Source organism: Schistocerca piceifrons, chromosome 1 (genome assembly GCF_021461385.2).
Source record: "Schistocerca piceifrons isolate TAMUIC-IGC-003096 chromosome 1, iqSchPice1.1, whole genome shotgun sequence".
Taxonomy (NCBI): domain Eukaryota; kingdom Metazoa; phylum Arthropoda; class Insecta; order Orthoptera; family Acrididae; genus Schistocerca; species Schistocerca piceifrons.
The window spans coordinates 801,004,720-801,029,663 of record NC_060138.1 but is presented as its reverse complement, the minus strand read 5'-3'; the positions used below and the strand labels follow the sequence as shown (position 1 = coordinate 801,029,663).

The 24,944-nt window shown below is 43.2% G+C and overlaps 1 protein-coding gene across 1 annotated transcript in view; it reads left to right on the top strand.

Annotated features, from left to right (window-relative positions):
* LOC124775216 (solute carrier family 22 member 7-like) overlaps positions 1 to 24,944 on the top strand; it is a 145,130-nt gene that overhangs the window by 33,538 nt on the left and 86,648 nt on the right. The window contains exons 4-5 of the mRNA XM_047250058.1: positions 2,329 to 2,486; positions 16,172 to 16,340. Coding sequence (XP_047106014.1) covers positions 2,329 to 2,486; positions 16,172 to 16,340 — 327 coding nt within the window. The remainder of the gene's footprint in view (positions 1 to 2,328; positions 2,487 to 16,171; positions 16,341 to 24,944) is intronic.

Below are 24,944 nucleotides of genomic sequence, written 5' to 3'. Positions count from 1 at the left end.
CAGTGGTCACGAGAACATGCTCACACCCGTTGAGGAGGTTCTGGTCATCCATGCAGCACAGAGGCCCACCAGGATCGTCGTATTGTAAGGCCAGCAGTGGCTGATCGTAAGCTACCACAGCACGTAAGTGAGGGCTTTTGAACCCAGACGTGTCAACCCGATGTGCTGCGAACCGGTTATCAGCAGTGGGGCTACGGGCACACACACGCTACAGCATAGACGTGCACGGTTCGACTGCTGCCGTGAAAGGACCACTTGGAAGGTGGAATGACGTGCCGTGGTCTTCAGTGATTAAAGAAAATTTGTCTGCACGCAAGTGATGGTCGTTTGCGCTGATGACGTCGTCCTTATGAGCGCTGTCTCGTAGAGTTCATTCGTCCAAGCCGCATTGGTCCCATCCCAGCCTTTGCGGAGTAGGGAACGATAAGCTACAACTCTATCTCAGCTTTGGTATTTCTGGACGGGACGCTAATCACCTCACGGTAGGTGCAGAACGTTGGTAGACCTGTACTTTTGCCGTTCTTGGTTCAAATGGTTCAAATGGCTCTGAGCACTATGCGACTAAACTTCTGAGGTCATCAGTCGCCTAGAACTTAGAACTAATTAAACCTAACTAACCTAAGGAGATCACACACATCCATGCCCGAGGCTGCCGTTCTTACAACAGGAAAGTGATGTGCTGTTCCAACAGAATAATGCTCGCTCACACACTGCCCGTGAAACTGAAAGTGCTCTACAAGACGTGCAGCAACTTGTCTGGCCAGCACGATCTCCGCACTTGGCTAAAATAGGGCACGTGTGGAATATGACGGGACGAGAAGTGACTCGTGCGACTCGTCAGCCAAACACGTCTGACAGCTACTGGCAATTGTAAATAAGCAACAATTTGAAAAGAATAACGGTTTGTGGCCCTTGCTTTGCGCAAAAGTAATCCTTTGTATGCCTCAGATAATTTTCTACTTTACCGATATTTTCCAGCCTTTTCACATAGCGCCCCCGATGTAACGAAATTATCAGTCACTGTACTTAAACAGTTCATCGTCTAGGCAATTCAACGATTAGAGAGTCCCATTTCCTTGTTCTTGCCGCTTTTTGCTTGTTCATCAAATGACAACTGTTTTCCGCTGGTATTGTCATAATCGTCATTACATACACAACATTCACTGTCATTAATGGGGTCTGCATCCTATATGCAGTAAAGGCACGTACGCACACATTAACACCGCACGGAGCCGACTGTCGTTGTAGCGAGTTCCAACTTCTACGACCTGAACCGTTGATGTCTTTTTATATACTGTACTACTGACATCAACTGCGATATCATTTTACTGCATTTGTCGGCATACTGGGTTTCATACCATTGCATATACAGGGTGATTCAAAAAGAATACCACAACTTTAAAAATGTGTATTAATGAAAGAAACATAATATAACCTTCTGTTATACATCATTACAAAGCGTATTTAAAAAGGTTTTTTTTTCACTCAAAAACAAGTTCAGAGATGTTCAATATGGCCCCCTCCAGACACACAAGCAATATCAACCCGATACTCCAACTCGTTCCACACTCTCTGTAGCATATCAGGCGTAACAGTTTGGATAGCTGCTGTTATTTCTCGTTTCAAATCATCAATGGTGGCTGGGAGAGGTGGCCGGAACACCATATCCTTAACATACCCCCATAAGAAAAAATCGCAGGGGGTAAGATCAGGGCTTCTTGGAGGCCAGTGATGAAGTGCTCTGTCACGGGCTGCCTGGCGGCCGATCCATCGCCTCGGGTAGTTGACGTTCAGGTAGTTACGGACAGATAAGTGCCAATGTGGTGGCGCTCCATCCTGCTGAAATATGAATTGTTGTGCTTCTTGTTCGAGCTGAGGGAACAGCCAATTCTCTAACATCTCCAGATACTGTAGTCCAGTTACAGTAGCACCTTCGAAGAAAAAGGGACCAAAAACTTTATTGGCTGAAATGGCGAACAAATGTACAACTAAATGAAACTTTATAGCTCCCTTAATTCGCCGACAGATAGTGCTTAGCTCTGCCTTTCGTCGTTGCAGAGTTTTAAATTCCTAAAGTTGTGGTACTCTTTTTGAATCACCCTGTATATTGTGCACAAGTATTCCAATCGAGAATATTAATTTTCCTGTGAATATCTATCCCTTAATACTGATTCAACTACCGTATGCGTTGTCGGGAGTGTCTGCTATCCCGCACGTCAAGAAACATTGCTACTCTTGAGTCGACACTCGTACAGATTCGTATTAATGAGTAAACCTAACAGAAATACGGACACCCGTGTGATGTGTTGATCTCCTGGTGCCGGGCAGGTGGGGCCGGCGCACGGCGTTCTTCCTGTCGGCGCTGACGTCATCGGCGACGCACTGCCTGATGGTGGCCACGGCGCACTCGTACCCGCTCTTCGTGGCCGTCTCCACGCTAGCCAGCGCCACCAACGCAGCCTCCTTCCAGGCGCCGCTCACCTTCAGTAAGTGCATCTCCGTAAGCTGGACTCCTAATTTATCCAACGAGAACATGAGAAAATCTCTCGACCTGGCAGGTAGGTCAGAAGTGAACTCCTCGTAGTCTGATGGCTGGCCTATACACTTGGCCCAACGGTAGGATACACAACAAAGTGCAGTTGAGAGAGGTCTGTAACATATCCATCTACAGCTGTCGTAATTTCATCATTGGGCTCAAAACGGTACCCACCCACCAATTTCTTTAGATGTGGCAACAGGTATATGTCGGACGGTGCTACACCAGGTAAATAGGGAGGATGTTCAAAATTGAAGAATAGAATTCTTACTTCAAATACTTCAGGTTTCCGACTGTCAAAGCTCGTTTGTAGATAAGTGGATTGTCTGCAAGAAAAATGATTACTGTATTTTGTAATCCAGTTCACTTCTCGCCCATTCAATCTTCCGCATGGTCAAGAAGACATATATATTCAGCAGATATTGTCTTCCCCTTTCCAACGTAATCATACCATATCAAATGGCTCAAATGGTTCTAAGCACTATGTAACTTGACATCTGTTGTCATTAGTCTCCTAGACTTAGGACTACGTAAACCTAACTAACCGAAGAGCATCACACACACATCCATGCCCGAGGCAGGATTCGAACTTGCGACCGTAGCAGCAGCGCGGTTCCGGACTCATCTCATATCACACATATATTATATATAAGAAAATTTGTAAAAGATTATGTAGATCAGAAATCTTCCGAAGTAAGAGTGATTTCAGGTGTGCCGCAGGGGAGTGTCGTAGGACCGTTGCTATTTACAATATATATATAAATGACCTTGTAGATAACATCGGAAGTTCACTGAGGCCTTTTGCGGATGATGCTGTAGTACATCGAGAGGTTGTAACAATGGAAAATTGTACTGAAATGTAGGAGGATCTGCAACGAATTGACGCATGGTGCAGGGAATGGCAATTGAATCTCAATGTAGACAAGTGTAATGTGCTGCGAATACATAGAAAGAAAGATCCCTTATCATTTATCTACAATATAGCAGGTCAGCAACTGGAAGCAGTTAATTCCATAAATTATCTGGGAGTAGGCATTAGGAGTGATCTAAATGGAATGACCATATAAAATTAATCGTCGGCAAAGCAGATGCCAGACTGACATTCATTGGAAGAATCCTAATGAAATGCAGTCCGGAAACAAAGGAAGTAGGTTACAGTACACTTGTTTGCCCACTGTGTGAATACTGCTCACCGGTGTGAGATCCGTACCAGATAAAAAATGGCTCTGAGCACTATGGGACTTAACTTCTGAGGTCATCAGTCCCCTAGAACTTAGAACTACTTAAACCTAACTATCCTAAGGACATCACACACACCCATGCCAAAGGCAAGATTCGAACCTGCGACCGTAGCGGTCGCGCGGTTCCAGACTGTAGCGCCTAGAACCGCTCGGTCACCCCGGCCGGCCGTACCCGATAGGGTTGATAGAAGAGATAGAGAGGATCCAACGGAGAGCAGCGCGCTTCGTTACTTGAGCATTCAGAAATCACGAAAGCGTTACGCAAATGATAGACTCTAGTGGAAGACTCTGCAAGAGAGACGCTCAGTAGCTCGGTACGGGCTTTTGTTGAAGTTTCGAGAACATACCTTCACCGTGGAGTCAAGCAGTATATTGCTCCCTCCTACGTATATGTCACGAAGAGACCATGAGGATAAAATCAGAGAGATTAGAGCCCACATACAGGTATACCGACAATCTTTCTTTCCACGAACAATACGAGAGTGGAATAGAAGGGAGAACCGATAGAAGTACTCAAGGTACCCTCCGCCACACACCGTCAGGTGGCTTGCGGAGTATAGATGTAGATGTAGAATGCATTTCACTGGTTGGTCTCTTGTTCCCACCCCCCCCCCACCCCCCCTAAAGTGCGGGCATCTGGGATATGGGGTACTTGAATTTGACTTGTCGTCCAACTCTCGTACGAACGACAGCTGTTGTGTCGGTGTGAGCACAGTTGTGACTGTTTGTCCTGTAGTCCTCTGGCATCTTGGCACTGTCTCTTCAGTTCGACTGGATGTAGGCTCGCCTTACAATAGATCATCCGAAAATGGAGGAGTACTTCCATGCTTCAGTGATAGTAAGGTCCATATTGGTTTCACTCTTTCAGCGGACACTCTGACAATTTTTGCATTTTGCGAAATTCCTATAGTATGGACATTACGTCGCAGCACATGGTAAGGCCCAATGTAAGGAGGTTGTAGGAGAGCCCATATGGTGTCTGTGCGCAACATGACGTGCGAGCAATCTTTCAATGCTCTGTGCACAGCAGCGGTAACTCCGTTTGTTGTTGTAGTTGTGCCTTTGCGAGATAGTCGCCAGGAATTCTCAATGGTTCTATATAAACGATGGTAGTGCCTCTGTCCAACTCTCTCGGTGACACATGATGGCGTCTTCAGTGTTCTGTGCCACCTTTCCACGATCCCGTTGCTTGCCGGGTGATAACTGGTTGTGTGGTGACGCTGGAATCCACACAGTCTAGCCAGTTCATTGAACAGATTACATTCGAATTGTCGATCTTGATCTGTTGTAATGTGTAGGGAGCACCCGGAACGTGCTAGCCAATGCGCAACAAATGCTTTTGCTATGGTCTCGACTGCTACATCTGTCACTGGTATAGCCGCTTCCCATCTCGTGCATCTGTCTACTGCCGTGAGCAGGTATTTATAACCCTCTGAGGATGGAAGTGGATCCACTATGTCGAGGTGAACGAGACCAAACCTTGCCGGCGAACCTGCAGAATTTCCGACCTCTGCATGAACATGTCGTCCTATTTTACAACTCTGGCATCTTGGCGTTGTCTTTTCAATTCGAATTGGTGTAGGTTCGCCTGATCCTAGATCATCCTGAACTGTAGCAGTGCTTTCGTGCTTCGGCGATGATAAAGTCCATGCTGGTTTCACTCTTTCAACGGACACCATGGCAGTTTTTCCATTTTGCGAAATGTCTATAGTATAAGCATTACGTCGCAGTACTTGGTAGGGCTCAGATCAGAAAATTGCTTGTTCAAATCACGTCGGGGTCACCAATCATGTAGCTCAGAAATAAACCCACATATACCGAGAGACATTTATTTACTTGGATTACAGTCAGAAGTACAGCTCTAAACAAACAACAAAAACAAAGACTTAACATCAAACTATCAAAATCAGCTATGCTTCCGAGGAATGAAAAATGCACTTCACTGTTTGGTCTCCTGTTCCCACAATTATGTTTCTTACTACTTCACGCTGAGACGGCTGGACGGATTAACTTACATCCTGAACTAACACATAGACAACTTTTAAAGGTGTATTGTACAAGATATTTATTGAATTGAAGAACGCGAAACGTTGAACAATAAGCTATTTTCTCATTGACTTTTGAACTGGATCATACTTGTGAAAATGCTTTTATTGTTTAATATGTCCTACAAAACACTATTCAACTTAATGAATACAATGCCTATATAATCCTCAAAGTGTTTAACCCATACTTCCATACAAGCGCATTATAGCAGCATTATAAGCTTTTCAGCCTGTTTCTTGATCAGCCTGTACACCTTAAACGAAATCCATTACACGCGTGGAGTCATATCATCGGTACTACCTCTTCAAAGCTACAAAAAACTGCACTTCAATATTTTAGCTAGTAGCTACACAGCCGTCTTCTGGAAGAGTGTGCTCAAAGGGAGGATATGTTTGTTCTCTGTCAACATCGTGATTGTATAAAAGAGGAACTTCTATTTAAAATATTAATTTACAGTCTATAGACGAGATGTTGTGTGATATGTAATGTTAATTATTTATTTATTTGTTGATTAATAAATATGATATTAGATGTACTCTGACGAGCAAAAGAAACTGGTACACCTGCCTAATATCGTGTAGAGCAGCCGCGAGCACGCAGAAGTGCCGCAACACGACGTGGCATGGACTCGACTAATGTCTGAAGTAGTGCTGGAAGGAACTGACACCATGAATCCCGCATGGCTGTCCATAAATCCGTAAGAGTACGAGGGGTGGAGATCTCTTCCGAACAGCACGTTCCAAGGTATCCCAAATATGCTCAATAACGTTCATGTCTGGGGAGTCTGCTTGCCAGCGGAAGTGTTTAAACTCAGAAGAGTGTTCCTGGAGCGACTCTGTACCTATTCTGGAAGTGTCGTGTGTCGCATTGTCCTGCTGAAATTTCCCAAGTCCGTCGAAATGCACAGTGGACATTAATGGATACAGGTGATCAGACAGGATGCTTACGTTCGTGTCACCTGCCAGAGTCGTATCTAGACGTATCCGGGGTCCCATATCACTCCAACTGCACACGCTCCACACCATTACAGAGCATCCACCAGCTTGAACAGTCCCCTGCTGATATGCAGGGCCCACGGATTCATAAGGATGTCTGCATGCCCGTACACGTCCATCTGCTCAATACAAATTGGAACGAGACTCGTCTGGCCAGGCAATATGTTTCCAATCATCAACAGTCCAATGTCGGTGATTTTGACGGACCCAAACGAAGCGTAAAGCTTTGTGTCGTGCAATCATCAATGATGCACGAGTTCGCCTTCGGCTCCGGAAGCCCATATCGCTGATGTTTCGTTTAATGGTTCGCATGGTGACACTTTTTGATGGCCCAGCACTGAAATCTGGAGTAATTTGCGGAAGGGTTGCACTTATGTCACGTTGAATGGTTTTCTTCAGTCGTCGTTGTTGCTTGCAGGATCTTTCTCCGGCCGCAACGATGTCGGAAATTCGATGTTTTACTGGAGTCTTGATATTCACGGTACACTCGTGAACTGGTTCTACGGGAAAATCCCCACTTCATCGCTATCTCAGCGATGTTGTGTCCCATCCCTGGCGCGGCGACTATAGCACCACGTTCAAACTCATTTAAATCTTGATAACATGCCATTGTGCAGTATTAACCGATCTATCAACTGCGCCAGACACTTCTTGCCTTATATAGGCGTTGCCGACCGCAGCGCTGTATTCTGCCTGTTCTCATATTTCTGTATTTGAATACGCATGCCTGTACCAGTTTTTTTGGCGCTTTAGTGTATTTTTATTTAACGTCGATGTTAAAGTCATAGATATTCTGGGGTCGATTATTATCAGACATCGATGTTCAGAGGTCGATGATGAGATAGAAATTAAAATTGATGATTGCCAACATCGCCCATCCCTAACTGAGATAATGTCTTTTACTCTGAATTCATCAAGTAACTTACAAAAACTGCGGCTTTTGAAAGAGAAGAACCTTTAGATGACAACTTCAGTCCGCCACTATAGTGACGGCACTCAGATTCCGTTCGAAATCGTAAAAAATGGCCTGAATGGAAAGGTTTCACTTTCATTACATTGACTGACATCAACGGGATGCAGTGTGAAAAAGTAAAATGGAGACTTTTCTACCATTTCTCAGGAACAGAAGACTGGAACAGCAGTTTAACGTCTTGATGACGTCGAGGTTATTACTAACGAACCACTTCTGATCACCGTATGTTGTTCGAACTTGCTACAGTAAATTAGTTTAGATATTAATCTCACAAGCCAGAACATTAGTTACCCATTAAAGAGCAGAATGGTTGCTTTGGTGCGCTGGTGACGGTATAAAATTTCCGACAAATCTCTGTACATTTAATGTCATTAAATAATTCCTCCAGAAATACTATAACTGTCTCAAGTGAGAACGTCGATTGTTAAGGGGTCACGAATTATAATTTATTCAAACACTCAGTAACAATGAACACTTTTGATGACGTTCAGCATTTCAGTCTACATGCCACAATTTGCTACCGATCGGTTGCATACTGGAACTTAAGCAATGACCGATCGCGGCATGGACACGCTATAAAAGCATTAATACGGCCACCGAGCAGTGCCGACGAATGCACTATCCAAGCTCGCTTCACTCCGCCCTAGCCGAGAGACCAACTGCAACTAACTGGCATCACAAGAATAACTGGTCCCCAGCATATTGTCAACATGCAGAGAGTAACTCACACTGGTAGCCACGGGTACAACACGCTCAATGGAGAACTTCAGCAATAAATATATAAATCATTAACATACGGCAAATACATTGCCATGTGAGGACACTGTACCCTCACGAGCTGTATACCTGACAAAAGTCATGGCAGTGAAGTGATACGTATATGCCAGTTGGCCCTACGGAATCAGTGCAGTAACATGGGTGAACGTGGAGACGTGACAAAATGGTAGAAATGTGCGCTCGTGCTTGGACGTTCCCATAAGTATACCGTGAACAAAGTTGTGTGTTTTGTTGGTATATCAACGCGGACTGTCCAACGCGCCTCAAGACTTGGTCTACCGCCTTCAGTCATGTGACGGCTTACGAACGGTGGTCACGAAGACACAGGAAGCGGTGACGAGCTTCATGCTGTCACGTCTTTGTATGAAGCATTTCTATAACGATTGGAATTCACGATATCCAGTGTGTTTGGCGCTACACGATAAGTTCGCTTATTTGGATAAGAGCGTATGGAGCCTCAAGATGGCAAAATGAATTGCTGAAACTGTTTGCTTTGAGAATAAAATAAAATATATTAAAGTATACGGCTGTTGGTGAAGTTTATTGACATTGAAAAGTTTCGTGCCTTGTCAAAGGCAATCTCTTTCAAATCAGACAGGTGTAAATGCTGTCGGCGAGTGCAGGTCCATCTCAACCAGTTTCCGATCTAACACTGCGAAGGGAACAGCATGCAGTGGGTTTATGGAGTCGCTTACCTCGCACAAAGCCATTGATCACTAAAAAAACTAAACTCCTCCCGCACATGCCATGAAGGCCCAAAGCTACCGACTGGCCGCCGTGTCATCCTCAGCCCACAGGTGTCACTGGATGCAGATACTGAGGGGCATGTGATCAGCACACCGCTCTCCCGGTCGTAGGTCAGTTTCCGAGACCGGAGCCGCTACTTCTCAATCAAGTAGCTCCTCAGTTTGCTTCATAAGGGCTGAGTGCATCTCGCTTGCCAACAGCGCTCGGCAGACCGGATGGGCACCCATCCAAGTGCTAGCCCAGCCCGACAGCGCTTAACTTCGGTGATCTGACGGGTCCAGGTGTTACCACTGCGGCAAGGCCGTTGGCAAAGCCATTGATCTCAATGGCACGCAAAGCTGCTCGTCTTCAATAGCCAAACAACAAAATCACCAGGCAGTAAGTTACTGGACACGTGTAGTGTGGCCCAACGAGTTGTGATTCCGCCTCTTTGCGAACGAGAGAGCCTCCTACCCATGGCCGAACCTTTATCCGCACAAGCGACTTACCATCTGCCGCCCTCGCCCTCCTCCATTTTCCCTCGTAGACTTTCACCAGTGTTAGTTTCCGCCACTAATTGTGATACACGCTTCATACTAATCTCGCAGCTTGTCGCCCCAAGCGGTGGCCACTAATACGTCCCGCACTAAACCCAGGGTGGACGTACATGTTTTACAATTCATATTAGACACTTCTAGAGGTTGTAGAGGGGACGTAGTATAGCATATTTTACAAAGGAACCCATGTTCGGAAACGTCGTCCAGCGCCGCTACAGACCGTCAAAGCTGTTGGTGCCGGCACCTGTAAATGTATGTATACAGGGTTATTACTAATGATTGAAGCGATTTCACAGCTCTACAATAACTTTATTATTTGAGATATTTTCACAATGCTTTGCACACACATACAAAAACTCAAAAAGTTTTTTTAGGCATTCACAAATGTTCGACATGTGCCCCTTTAGTGATTCGGCAGACATCAAGCCGATAATCAAGTTCCTCCCACACTCGGCGCAGCATGTCTCCATCAATGAGTTCGAAAGCATCGTTGATGCGAGCTCGCAGTTCTGGCACGTTTCTTGGTAGAGGAGGTTTAAACACTGAATCTTTCACATAACCCCACAGAAAGAAATCGCATGGGGTTAAGTCGGGAGAGTGTGGAGGCCATGACATGAATTGCTGCTCATGATCTCCACCACGACCGATCCATCGGTTTTCCAATCTCCTGTTTAAGAAATGCCAAACATCATGATGGAAGTGCGGTGGAGCACCATCCTGTTGAAAGATGAAGTCGGCGCTGTCGGTCTCCAGTTCTGGCATGAGCCAATTTTCCGCGGGCTACGCGTGAAACTTGCCCGCACGTGTTCAACCTATCTTCGCTCACTGCAGGCCGACCCATTGATTTCCCCTTACAGAGGCATCCAGAAGCTTTAAACTGCGCATACCATCGCCGAATGGAGTTAGCAGTTGGTGGATCTTTGTTGAACTTCGTCCTGAAGTGTCGTTGCACTGTTATGACTGACTGATGTGAGTGCATTTCAAGCACGACATACGCCTTCTCGGCTCCTGTCGCCATTTTGTCTCACTGCGCTCTCGAGCGCTCTGACGGCAGAAACCTGAAGTGCAGCTTCAGCCGAACAAAACTTTATGAGTTTTTCTACGTAACCGTAGTGCGCCGTGACCATATGTCAATGAATGGAGCTACGGTGAATTTACGAAATCGCTTCAATCATTTGTAATAGCCCTGTATACAGGGTGTTCCCATGATAATGCTAAAAACTTTCTGAGATGATAGAGAAGGATTAATGCATCAATTAGAGGTAAGCGTCCCTGTATCGGAAACGAAAGAATCGAAAGCTATAAGCAAAAACGGTCCTGATACCTCTGCCACTGGAATACATGTACTGGTACTGTTGCTGCTAATATTGTAGGGTAGGCAACTGTCAGAGGAGGTGGTATGGACCAAAGCAAGGAAAAAATGTCTAGTAAACATGCGCTCTAAAGTGCATATGAGCACTTTTTCAATAAAGGAGATGTGTTTCATAGTAGCAAAGATGAACAATGCTCATAGCTCCTCTGGTTGTCCGCAGACGAATCTGGTTCCAGCACGATGGAGCCCCGGCTCACTTCAGTCGAAACGTCAGGAACCGGATGGACAGTGTCTACGGCCAGCAGTGGATAGGACGGAGCGGCCACCGCTTTCTCGTGGTCTCTCGGTTTAACCTGCGTGGATTTTTTCTTGTGCGGTCATATGAAAAGCTTGGTGTACGAGAGCCCGTCACATCTGAAGTAGACCTAGTTGCCCGCGTGTCTGTTGCTGCTGGGCATGTGATCAACATGCCTGACGCCTTTTGTAATGCACACCGATCCATACGCCGTAGCTGTGAATCATGTATCACTGTTGCTGGCCGCTCTTTCGAGCAGCTCTTGTAAACTATTAATAAATTCTGGTGTCATTTGTCTTTATACGCCTTTTCAGTATCTGTGGGTCATACTTGCTGTACAAGCTGGCGCTGTAATGTGTCATTACTACACACATGTTCATACTAAATCTGTTTATTTTGGTCCCCTCTTCCTGCCCTTACATTTTTGATGTATAGTTTAGGACCACTCTGTATATATAAATTTCTGAGATTTATATAACCAATTTTCCCTATTATTCAATTTATAAAAATTATATGTTACACATATTAAAAATACGTATATAAAAAAACGCGTATTCCAATGCAACGTTGTGTCAAAACTGCAAAGCATTCGCTCAAAAAATTTTGAGAGATTTGAGATTAGGAACATTTATAGTTACTGTGTAAGTACAAACGTTATGCTCGTTTCTTCAAAACTTCACATCTCCGGAACTTCTTCTCGGATTGCTTTGAAATTTTGATACAACATTGCACTCGAATATTCACGTGTCTTCACATACCTACTGGAATGCCATTTGGTATATATGTAATATATGAGTACTAAAAGGAAAACGTTAGAAAAATGTAAATATTGGTTTGCTTAAAGTCGTTAATCCCCGAAAGTTCTTGACCGATCGCTTCTTATTTTAGATGGAACGTTGGATTCTAATACTGGCGTGTTGTTGTTAGGTACCTAATTCTTCAGTGATATATAAGGATTTTAAATAAATCGGAAAAGTACATTTTGAGATTTTTGGTAACAAAGTTTTCCATATATATATATATATATATATATATATATATATATATATATATATACAGGGTAGTCCATTGATAGTGACCGGGCCACATATCTCACGAAATAAGCATCAAACGAAAAAACTACAAAGAACGAAATTCGTCTAGCTTGAAGGGGGAAACCTGATGGCGCTATGGTTGGCCCGCTAGATGGCGCTGCCATAGGTCAAACGGATATCAGCTGCGTTTTTTTAAAAGGAACCCCCATTTTTATTACATATTCGTGTAGTACGTAAAGAAATATGAATGCTTTAGTTGGACCATTTTTTTCGCTTTGTGACAGATGGCGCTGTAATAGTCACAAACATATGGCTCACAATTTTAGACGAACAATTGGTAACAGGTAGGTTTTTTAAATTTAAATACAGAACGTAGGTACGTTTGAATATTTTGTTTTAGTTGTTCTAATGTGGTACATGTACCTTTGTGAACTTATCATTTCTGAGAACGCATACTGTTACAGCGTGATTACCTGTAAATACCACTTTAATGTAATAAATGCTCAAAATGTTGTCCGTCAACCTCAATGCATTTGGCAATACGTGTAAGCACATTCCTCTCAACAGCGAGTAGTTCGCCTTCCGTAATGTTCGCACATGCATTGACAATGCGCTGAAGCTTGTTGTCAGGCGTTGTTGGTGGATCACGGTAGAAAAAATCCTTCAACTTCCCCCACAGAAAGAAATCCGGGGACGTCAAATCCGCTGAACGTGCGGGCCATGGTATGGTGCTTCGACGACCAATCCACCTGTCATGAAAATATGCTATTCAACACCGCTTCAACCGCACGCGAGCTATGTGCAGGACATCCATCATGTTGGAAGTACATCGCCATTCTGTCATGCAGTGAAACATCTTGTAGTAACACTGGTAGAACATTACGTAGGAAATCAGCATACATTGCACCATTTAGATTGCCATCGATAAAATGGGGGCCAAAGCGATATTCCACTTGTCGCTGCCCTCGTGGATTTTCCGTTGCCAAATAGTGCATATTATGCGGGTTTACGTTACCGCTGTTGGTGAATGATGCTTCGTCGCTAAATAGAACGCGAGCAATAAATCTGTCATCGTCCCGTAATTTCTCTCGTGCACAGTGGCAGAATTGTACACGACGTTCAAAGTCGTCGCCATGCAATTCCTGGTGCATAGAAGTATGGTACGGGTGCAATCAATGTCGATGTAGCATTCTCAACACCGACGTTTTTGAGATTCCCGATTCTTGCACAATTTGTCTGCTACTGATGTGTGGATTAGCCACGACAGCAGCTAAAACACCTACTTGGGCATCATCATTTGTTGCAGGTCGTGGTTGACGTTTCATGTGTGGCTGAACACTTCCTGTTTACTTAAATAATGTAACCATCCCGCGAACGGTGTGGACACTTGGATGATGTCGTCCAGGATAGCAAGCAGCATACATAGCACACGCCCCTTGGGCATTTTGGTCACAATAGCCATACATCAACACGACATCGACCTTTCGCGCTGTTGGCAAACGGTCCATTATAACACGGGTAATGTATCACGAAGCAAATACCGTCCGCACTGGCGGAATGTTGTGTGATACCACGTACTTATACGTTTGTGATTATTACAGCGCCATCTATCACAAAGCGAAAGAAGTGATCCAACTAAAACATTCATATTTCTTTACGTACTGCACGAATATGTAATAAAAATGGGCGTTCCTATTTAAAAAAACGCAGTTGATATTTGTTTGACCTATGGCAGCACCATCTAGCGGGCCAACCATAGCGCCATCTGGTTTCCCCCTTCAAGCTAGACGAGTTTCGTTCTTTGTAGTTTTTTCGTTTGATACTTATTTCGTGAGATATGTGTCCCAGTCACTATCAATGGACCACCCTGTATATACAGGGTGTTACAAAAAGGTACGGCCAAACTTTCAGGAAACGTTCCTCACAAACAAATAAAGAAAAGATGTTATGTGGACATGTGTCCGGAAACGCTTAATTTCCATGTTAGAGCTCATTTTAGTTTCGTCAGTATGTACTGTACTTCCTCGATTCACCGCCAGTTGGCCCAATTGAAGGAAGGTAATGTTCACTTCGGTGCTTGTGTTGACATGCGACTCATTGCTCTACAGTTTGGGCAGGCATTGTTGGTGATGTCTTGATTGGGCCCCATGTTCTTCCACTTACGCTCAATGGAGCACGTTATCATGTTTTCATGCGGGATACTCTACCTGTGCTGCTAGAACATGTGCCTTTACAAGTACGACACAACATGTGGTTCATGCACGATGGAGCTCCTGCACATTTCAGTCGAAGTGTTCGTACGCTTCTCAACAACAGATTCAGTGACCGATGGATTGGTAGAGGCGGACCAATTCCATGGCCTCCACGCTCTCCTGACCTCAACCCTCTTGACTTTCATTTATGGGGGCATTTAAAAGCTCTTGTCTACGCAACCCCGGTACCAAATGTAGAGACTCTTCGTGCTCGTGTTGTAGACGGCTGTGATACAATACGCCATTCTCCAGGGCTGCATCAGCGCATCAGGGATTCCATGTGACGGAGGGTGGATGCGTGTATCCTCGCTAACGGAGGACATTTTAAACATTTCCTGTAACGAAGTGTTTGAAGTCACGCTAGTACGTTCTGTTGCTGTGTGTTTCCATTCCATGATTAATGTGATTTGAAGAGAAGTAATAAAATGAGCTCTAACATGGAAAGTAAGAGTTTCCGAACACAAGTCCACATAACATATTTTCTTTCTTTGTGTGTGAGGAATGTTTCCTGAAAGTTTGGCCGTACCTTTTTGTAACACCCTGTGTATGCCATGTATAAAAATATAAATGGAAAACTTTTGTTAGCAAAAATCTCAAAATGTACTTTTCCGATTTATTTAAAATCTTTATATATCACTGTAATAAACGTTACATCATTGTAATAAACGTTTAGACACATATAGACTACACACTTAGTAATGTATATAAAAAAACATACGGTAGCGGAACGTTCTTAACAAACAGGGAAGCTGTATTTATGGCTTACTGGTTTATGACTAGAATACTACTACAGAATCTGAATTTGCATTAACAGTAAACAAATTTCAAAGTCAAAGAGAGGCGGGAAGGGGCGGATGGACAGAGAGGTGGGAGGAAATGGACACAGGAAAGGAAGAAGGAGATGGAGAGAAAGGGGGGAGGAGAAGATGGACAGAGAAATGGGAGGAGGTGATGGACTGAGAGAGGAGGAGAGAGGATGGGCAGGAGGGGATTAGTGAGAGTGTGTGGGGAAGGAGAAAATGGGCAGAGAAAGGGGGAGAAGGTGATGGACAGGGACGGGGTGGAGAGGGGCCAGGAGGAGATGGTGAGAGAGAGGGGGGAGGGAGTGATGGACAGAGAAGGAGGAAGGCGGAGGATATAAACAAAGAAGGGGGAGGGGGAGATGGACAGAGACAGCGGAGAGGAGATTAGGATGTGTAACCATTTCCTAGACATGTTAGAAACGCATTCTTTCTGTTTTCTTTCTTTTCCATTTAAACGGACTGAGCCACAGCAAAGCGCTGTTGAATACAACTAGCTAGCTTATAATTACGTGAAGCCTCTAGAGTATACTGGTCTGTTCCTTTAGAGAAATGCTCGATGTATCTAGCAAGTAAGTAATTCTTCACTTGTACATGGAGTAACCTCGACGTACGTGCCGCCCACAGGCATGGAGGTGTGCGACGAGGAGACTAAGGGCCGCGTGATGATGATGCAGTGCCTGGCGTGGACGCTGGGCATGCTGGTCATGCCCATGGTGGCGTGGCTCTGCCGCGACTGGGTGCCCTTCATGCTCGCCACCTCCATACCACTAGGGCTCGCCGTCTTCCTGCATAGGTAAGCCGTCGCCGACAGTGTGTGTCAATGTAGCACTAAAGGCTACCTCATGCCTATCTGTTCGAGCAACTTACGTGACTTACTGCATAGGTCAGCAATTATTTTCGCTATCACTATTTAGATCAATCATCTTCCTAACTCAGAAAAGAATGTAAGAGCAATGCAGCATACCCGATAAACAGTTTCCTGCAAGCCCCTCTTTCGAAAGTCATCAATCTAACCATTCCTCTGTATCTGACAAATTTGTAAATATGTTAGAAGGAATTGAAAATACACAAATAAAACTTAAATATCCTCGAACACGACACCAGGCAAAAAGAAAAGTACCACGTCAATTTAGTAAAGGTACCAAGTGCCACTACAGATCGTGCGATGCAAATTTAACCCTATGCTTACCAGAAAATTTGCACAGTGTTGCCTACCAGTCGCGCTGCTCAGATCCGTGTTGTTTAAACTGTCATAAAATGTCACTATTTTGACTACTTATGATGTGAATGACTTTTGAAGTGTAAATACTTTTTAAATACTTTTATTTACTTAAATTTTATATTTAAAATACACATTTCCTATACTTTCACTAGTGGTTTTTATTCTTACTGCAAATTTGTGTAAGGTCTGCAGACAACAGCAGAATGTCCCAAGCATACAGGTTTGGTGCGCTTATAACATGTAATTTGCTTTTTCTATCTTTCCTCTCTAAACAATATGCACATCTTTTCTTAGCTGGTGGTTTCACTGCCGTTCCTGGATCCGTGTTATTAATGAATTCATTCACTTCTTTACCCCTGCTAGTTGCTTTTCCAAATTGATGATGTAAGTCCGACATCTCATTTCTTAATAGTCCAGATTATGCATTCATTACACTTACATCAATCATGTTGAAGAAAATCACCAACTGCCAGGGCCTCATTTTTCCCTTCACACCAGCATCCTATCTTTTGGTCCATGGTATCAACATCGCCCTTTGTGGCATTGTCTGTCATTATAACTTCAGGCTTCTTTACTTATGATGATGACACCGTTGGTTGGTCATGGACTGGAATAACTTTGTTTTTCTTAGGAATATAAGAGGCTCTCATCACATCTAGTTGAAAACCAAATAAGGTAGAGTATACTTCACGTCCTTTAGGTGTAATATAATCGGCGGGCAGTTCAACTTTGTTTTTTTCGGATAGTACCGATTAGTTCAAATGGTTCAAATGGCTCTGAGCACTATGGGACTTAACATCTATGGTCATCAGTCCCCTAGAACTTAGAACTACTTAAACCTAACTAACCTAACGACATCACACAACACCCAGCCATCACGAGGCAGAGAAAATCCCTGACCCCGCCGGGAATCGAACCCGGGAACCCGGGCATGGGAAGCGAGAACGCTACCGCACGACCACGAGATGCGGGCAGTACCGATTAGTGTCAGATGTTTTGACAGCAAATAATGAGCTAAATTGAGAGATGTAAAAAAAAAAAAAATATGACAGGTGGTATTATGTTCAGACTTTTCAGATTCAATCACTTGGGTTTTCAGTACATTCTCTCCAAGTCGTACTGCTCTGGTTCCTTCCTCCTTTCCCAAATACACGTTCATCTTCCAGCACAGGATCGCTGCACTGTCACAAATTGCCCAGAACTTTATTCCTTATCTACCAGGTTTTGATGGGATGTATTGTCGAAATTAACAGCGATCTCGAAATGTAACCTACTGTCCATCCAGGGTCATGCACCATCCTGGAATGTGGCATCCCTAAAGGGTAATTTCCCGCATCTCAAAAACTTCTCTGGTTCAAATTTGCTACTTGACCTGTGCTCACTTTGGGTTGCTGGAATGTCAAATTGCAACGCCCTCAGAACATCATAGAAGCGGTTGTGAGACATAATTTCACTGAAAGTAGTCGGCCATTCTCAGTATTCCAGAGCTGATGATATCTTCATTACTTAACTTGTAAACTCCAGTCAGGAAAAGAACACCAAAGAACTTTCTTATTTCATGAATATCCATGTCCTCCCAGTCCTCGTAAATGATTGAACGTTGCTTGCTAGTCCACGCGCATATTTTGTCAATGAGGGATATACGAAAGAACAACATAAAAAAAGTTCTTCCTTATCACACTTCCTAACCGAATAACTTAGGTCCCTGCTCTTCTTTCAAACCACTCTTCTTTCTCCGCCTGCCAGACATTCCAACTTGAGGAGCTGTAGCCCATATTTTATTCCCATAACGAGAAACAATAAGTCACACTCAAGAGATTTTCCATTAGATTGTTGTTCTCCATCTTTGTAAAGGGATTCTTCATTATCTCCATCTTCGTGTAGTTCTGAGTTCCCAGCGACAACTACCACATTATCATCACCATTGGAAGATTCGCGTTCACTAGGTGGGTTTTCAGAATCAGGAGACTGTTCCAGCAATTCCCCTTTCTCCTCATGTGATAGTCCTGTTCTCCATAACATTTTCAGTTTGTTGAACAGACAATTGTTATGAAATAATGCACCAAAATAAACATATGTTTGTCACAAGGAGGACTGTTGAACACCTGATGTAACAGATGGTGCGAGTTCTGTACGGGAGCAAACGTGCACAAACACTTTAACACAAAGCCATAGGTTAATTTTTATAATTTTTTCCAAAATTGTGACTAACTTAACATATTAGGAAAACCCATAAAATTTCATTAAAATAAAATACATAGTTACTAATAGAGAAGGTATGAAACATCACGGACGGACCTCTGAAGCCCGATGGTAGGTAGGAAGTGCACCAGACAGTGATGCTTAAGTGAAAAGCAAAATAAGTACGAGTAGTATCCATCGACAGGCAGTGTTTGTATGTGTAACATGTGAATGAAATACTGTAATTAAGAAACATAAGTTGATGTCAGTCCGAAAACGGCATCCATCATAAGGCAGCCTAAGTCGTAACAAATGTCATATTTCGTAATTTGCTGCCCAATGTTATATGCCTCAGCAATTAAACGAAATGTAAATTCCTTTCATTGACATTTCTCATCAGTGCAAGAATTTAAGGAAATAAATTTCCCACGAAAGATATTAATTAGTCATGTTGAAGCGATATATCTCCATAGAGCTACGAGGGAAGATCGGAAATTAACGCACAATAATTCTATTATCAGAAAGTTTAATAGGTAACAAAACAAAATCACAATTGAACTTACATATTTTACCTAATTTTCCACACGGTCACCAACGCTCTCATCACATTTCTCCCATCGTGGTACCAGTTTCAATATGCCCTCTCCATTTGGTTGGAGTATAGCTATCCGCGGACTGCTGATTTCACTTCCGCTTCTGTCGCAAGGCGTTGGCCGGTCAGATTTCTTCACGGGACAAAACAAATTAAAGTCCGACGGTGCAAGGTCCGAACTGTATGGTGGATGCTGGAGAGTCTCCCACCCAAATTCGGCGACTTTCTTACGAACGAGAGTAGCAACATGGGGGCGAGCATTATGGTGAAAGAGTTTGACACCGTCAGCATTAATGTTGTGGCGTTTGTCACGAAGGGCACGACGCAACTAAACCAAAGTGTTAGTGTAGGCCGCAGCATTCACAGTGGTCCCGTGTTCAGCATATGCCAAAACACTGTCACAAGCACTTTATTACCGGACTGAGTCACTCTGAATTTTTTTCGTACTGGGGAACCAGAACGTTTCCACTCCATAGAGGCCTGCTTGGTTTCGGGTGTGAAGTGCTACGCCAACGACTCATCGCTAGAGACTGTTTCTTTCAAAAAGTCGTAGCCTTCTGCATCGTAACGCTTGAGTGGTCCAAGATTATCATCATTCGCTGTACCTTGTGGCTGTCTGTCAGGTTCTTAGGCGGGCGCTAACTTTACGAAATTTCGACGTGTCATGAACATTATCATACACCGCATCTTGAGAAATATGGAACTGCTGCGATAAGGTGCGCTGTTGCACACCCCAGTCTTCCTAAATTGCTGCCTCAATGGCTCCAACATTCTGCGCGGTTGTAGCTGTTACCGGCCGCCCGGAGTGTGGCGAATCACTGAGGTTTACATGGTCCTCTTGGAAGAATGTACACCACATGGAGACATTTCTATGGCCCATACTGTCGTCCCCATACACGCAACTTATGTCCCTGTAAATTTCACTCGGTTTATGCCTTTTGGTCTTCAAGTATCGAACTACACTTCGCTGCTCTTCGTCAGCTGACAACAGTAACATGCACGCCATGTTAGTTCCGTCGTTCAGGCCTCCCTCGCTAGAGCTACACATGGAAACAAAATACCCCAAACTTCAAACTACATCGTCGTAAGTTCCAACAATCCGGCTGCAATATCAAGGGAGGAAAAGAAATTGTGCGTTACTTTCCGATCCTCCCTTGTATTAACGTCCATAGAGTAGACTTGTTGACAATAATTAAAAAAGTTTCTAGCCTAACAAATAAAGAATGACAGAAAGTTCATAATACCAATTTATTTTTCAATATAATACCCGTGTACACTAATACACTTGCGGGCACGCTCTGATAACTTTTACAAAATATTCAAATAAAAGTTCTTACATTTCGAGTCCAACCAAGCGTTCACAGCATCAATCACTGCATCCTCTTTGTCAAATCGTCTTCCTTTGAGTTCTTTTTTTAGATTTGGGAAAAGTTAAAATTATGATGGAGCCAAATGTGGAGAATATGGCGGATGACGTAACAATTTGAACCCGCATTCAGGCAGAGTTTCCAGCGTTGCGAGGGCTCTGACCCGATGCATTGTCCTGATGCGAAAGAACACCGTGCTCTAATTTTCAGCGCCTTTTTTTCTTTATCTCTTCTCTCAAATGCACAGAAGGGTGCAATAGTATGATGAACTGATAGTTACGCCCTCTTGCAAGTAATCCACCACAATTACTCCTTCTGCATTCCAGAAGACCGATGCCCTCACCTTAACGACTGATTTTTGTACCTGGAATTTCATGTTAGTGGTTGAAAGATGTTTCCATTGTTGTACCTGTTGTTTTGTCTCAGGATCAAAGTGGTGAACCCAAGTTTCGTCCATTGTCACATACCTTGCAAGAAAGCCGTCTTAATCCGCTTCAAATTGCCGAACGATTTCTTCACAACACAGTACATATGCATTCAAGTCTTTCGGGACCACCGAGATGAAACTTCCCGCATTCCCAAAATATCCACAACAATGTCATAAGCACGCTCATGGCAGATTCCAAATGTTATTTCAATGTGCTGCAACACTGTTCGACGATCCTGCAAAATCGTGACGTCAATTTCAGTCGCTGTTTCATCAGTGGCAATGGTGACAGGTCCTTGGCGCATCTTCCACACTCGTATTTCCACGTTTGAAGTCAAACACCCAGTTTTTCATTGTTGCATAAGACACAGCACTCTCCTTAAGGGGACCACAACCTGCCTATCTAACCCATGTTAATTTAGACAAGTATATGACACATTTCTGAAAAAAAACTATTTGATGCAGGACCTTAATATTTTTACCGTATGTTACATGATGATAATAGAGTCAACTGTACTAAAATTTATTTTCACCCTCTGCGACATAATCGCTTATACAAACAGTGACCCAATACTGTAAAATGCTTTTTTATTTCAGTCTCTGATCACAATATGCATTCTTTAGACAATGACCGGTTTCAGTCTGTAATGACCATCCTCAGATCTTTTTTACACCATGTCCATAGGATGCGGCCTATTCTACACCATATATATGTGACGATGCTATGCTGATTATATTTGTATGTTTTGACGATGCCATTATGGCCATATCACTTTAGGACATGGTGTAAAAAAGATCTGAGGATGGTCATTGCAGACTGAAACTGGTCATCGTCTAAAGAATGCATATTGTGATCAGAGACTGAAATAAAAAAGCATTTAAAATCTATTTTATCCATTTTATAGTTTTTCACAAGTACTTTTTTAAATTTATTAACAAAATATATAACGTTTTTTCTGCAGAAAATATTTTTTGTGAACTTCCCAATGGGGGAATATTAATGAATGGTGGTTTTTTATGTTATACAGAGTCTCTGAAAATTTAATTCGTTTACCTATGATAGTTCCTGATATAATGGGGCATATGTACTGAAAATTTTAGTTTGCGGGAAATTGACTTTAAAGAAAAAACTTTTGAAATTTGTTACTTATAGTTAATTAAAACTGTCCTGCTGCATATGATGGCCCTTCTTTGGCCCCTGGCAGGTCTTCCAGCTTCTTTTTCACCTCCCTGGATGTTTGTCTTCCTTTCTTGGTCATGTTAGATGCAGACCTGTCTGCATCAGCTATCCTCATTTTATCGCAATATTGCAGCCCAGTGATAATATTTTCACCAGGATTAATTCCTAGCTTTTTCAGTACCCAACACTTTCCAATATTACAACAATTGAATGTAATAGCAGCATCACGAACTCCTAGCTTCACTTATGTGTGCCTACAAATATAGTTTTAGGAAGGCGGTTCCAAACTATGCTGTTGAGACATTCATATGGGTTCTGTGTCTGCCCATGCAGACATTTCCTTAGAAGGTGAGGATGAGCCAAGTCTCTGAAAATAGGTTTAATTGCTGTAATAACAGCAGCAGGAAGAGAATGCTGGTGAGAATAAGATTCTCCAATTGCGTGAGCCCTATTGTATTTGCACCAATAATTTTCTCCTGATGGACACAATCCATGACATGGCTTATCAGTAGAGGACTTATGGAAGGATATGGCCCAAACATCTCTCTTCATTGCCTCCAGATTTTCTTTATTTTTCTTAATTGCCTGCCCATAGTATACCTGCAAGTTTTCTACAACAACTACTCGCAATCACACTTGAACAAAACTAATCGTGTGTTTGAAAGCGTTGTTGTTTACAAACAACAGAAACAAAACAATAGCGACCGTTGCATTTCCAAGGATAGCAAACACACTCGGGAGTAAAAAAAAATCCTTAACGTGCAATGTAGGGGAATTAAAGATCTAAAATATATGCAGAGAAGTGAGTGACAGAAAAATGGGCGTGGCACATAAACACGCCTTGCAGGATTAGCCGAGCAGTCTAGGGCGCTGCAGTCATGGCCTGTGCGGCTGATCCCGGCGGAGGTTCGAGTCCTTGCTCAGTCATGGGTGTACGTGTTTGTCCTTAGGATAATTTAGATTAAGTAGTGCATAAGCTTAGGGAATGATGACCTTAACAGTTAAGTCCCATAAGATTTGAAACGTCCCCTTAGAAAAGTTATAAATGACTGTGCTTAAACTGACACACAATATTTTTAGCGCAATCTGACTTTCAAAAATCCCTACAAAAGAATGGCCCTGACTAACAATAACCCCTACCTTTCATGAATCACTTACCTCACAAAAATCTTCGTTACTTAAACAACTGCAATACAGCGAGCGCAACTACTGTCAGCTAAATAAAAGATTCTAACTACTGAAGGCACTAACTACTGATAGGCATAGTTAGCAAATGAAAGATTTTGATAGAGAACAAGCAATATATTTACCTTAATAGTGTTCAAAAGTCATAAAATATATCAGTTCATGACATCCAGTCTTACAAATTTACTGTCTCCGTCCAGATCATCCGCTCTCTAAAACTCCGCCATCTCTCTCCCCAAATCCACCACTGCTGGCGGCTCACCTCCAACTGCGCAACGCTACTCGCTGTTAACAGCCAACTGCCCAACACTACAATGGCGAATATTGCAACAATGCCGACCAGCCTCAGACTGCACACAGCACAGTCAGTGATTTTCATACAGAGCGCTACGTGGCGTTACCGATATAAAAACCTAAACAGCCTACTTACATAGCCCCCATGCTCCCCACAAAAAATTTTACAAATTGTTTTGGGCAGTGGCCAATACAGATTTGAAAAAAAATTTCATAATTACAAAAACAAAGATGTCAAATGCACACACTTATTGATACAATGTTGGTCAAAAGCTAAAATTTTCTTACAGTCCGTAAAGACAGTCCTGATCATTCATCACAGTAGTAATTACAGTTTTTTTTCACGAAGTCTCATTAGTAAATGAAAATGCACATGGAAGTAGTGGATTTCCATGCTGCCTTGAAGAAGTAGTGTTGTCCTTCCAACGGAAAGACAGTGCTGACTCTTGACATGCAGACAGGTAATGGGCCACAACAGAGCAAACCCACAGGAGAGTCACTCGAAGTTCAAGAATATTGGTAGGTAGGTCATCACAGAGCAGACCACTGTAGTCCTATTAGAGATTACGGTATTGGTGGGCCACCAGAGGTGCAGACCCACTGCAGTCCTTGTAGAAATAGTGGTATTGGTGAGTCATCAAAGGTGTAGACCCACTGTAGTCCTTGTAGAGATGGCTAGCAGCCATCCGTTGCGACTGTGCAAGTGCACAATCACCATCAAAGAGTCTTGTGGACAATATAGCAAGTCCATGAACCACCACTTGTGCACCCACAAAAAAATTTTTTGAAATGTCCTTAGAACCAGCAATGCTGTTAACCAGTCCTTTGCTGAATTATCAACACACATGCAAGCACTAACAGTCCTTTTTTCACATATTGTGCATATACTATGACCAACAGAAATGTGTGCAGTGAAATGAATGCTTACAAGTTACTTAATTTGATGAAC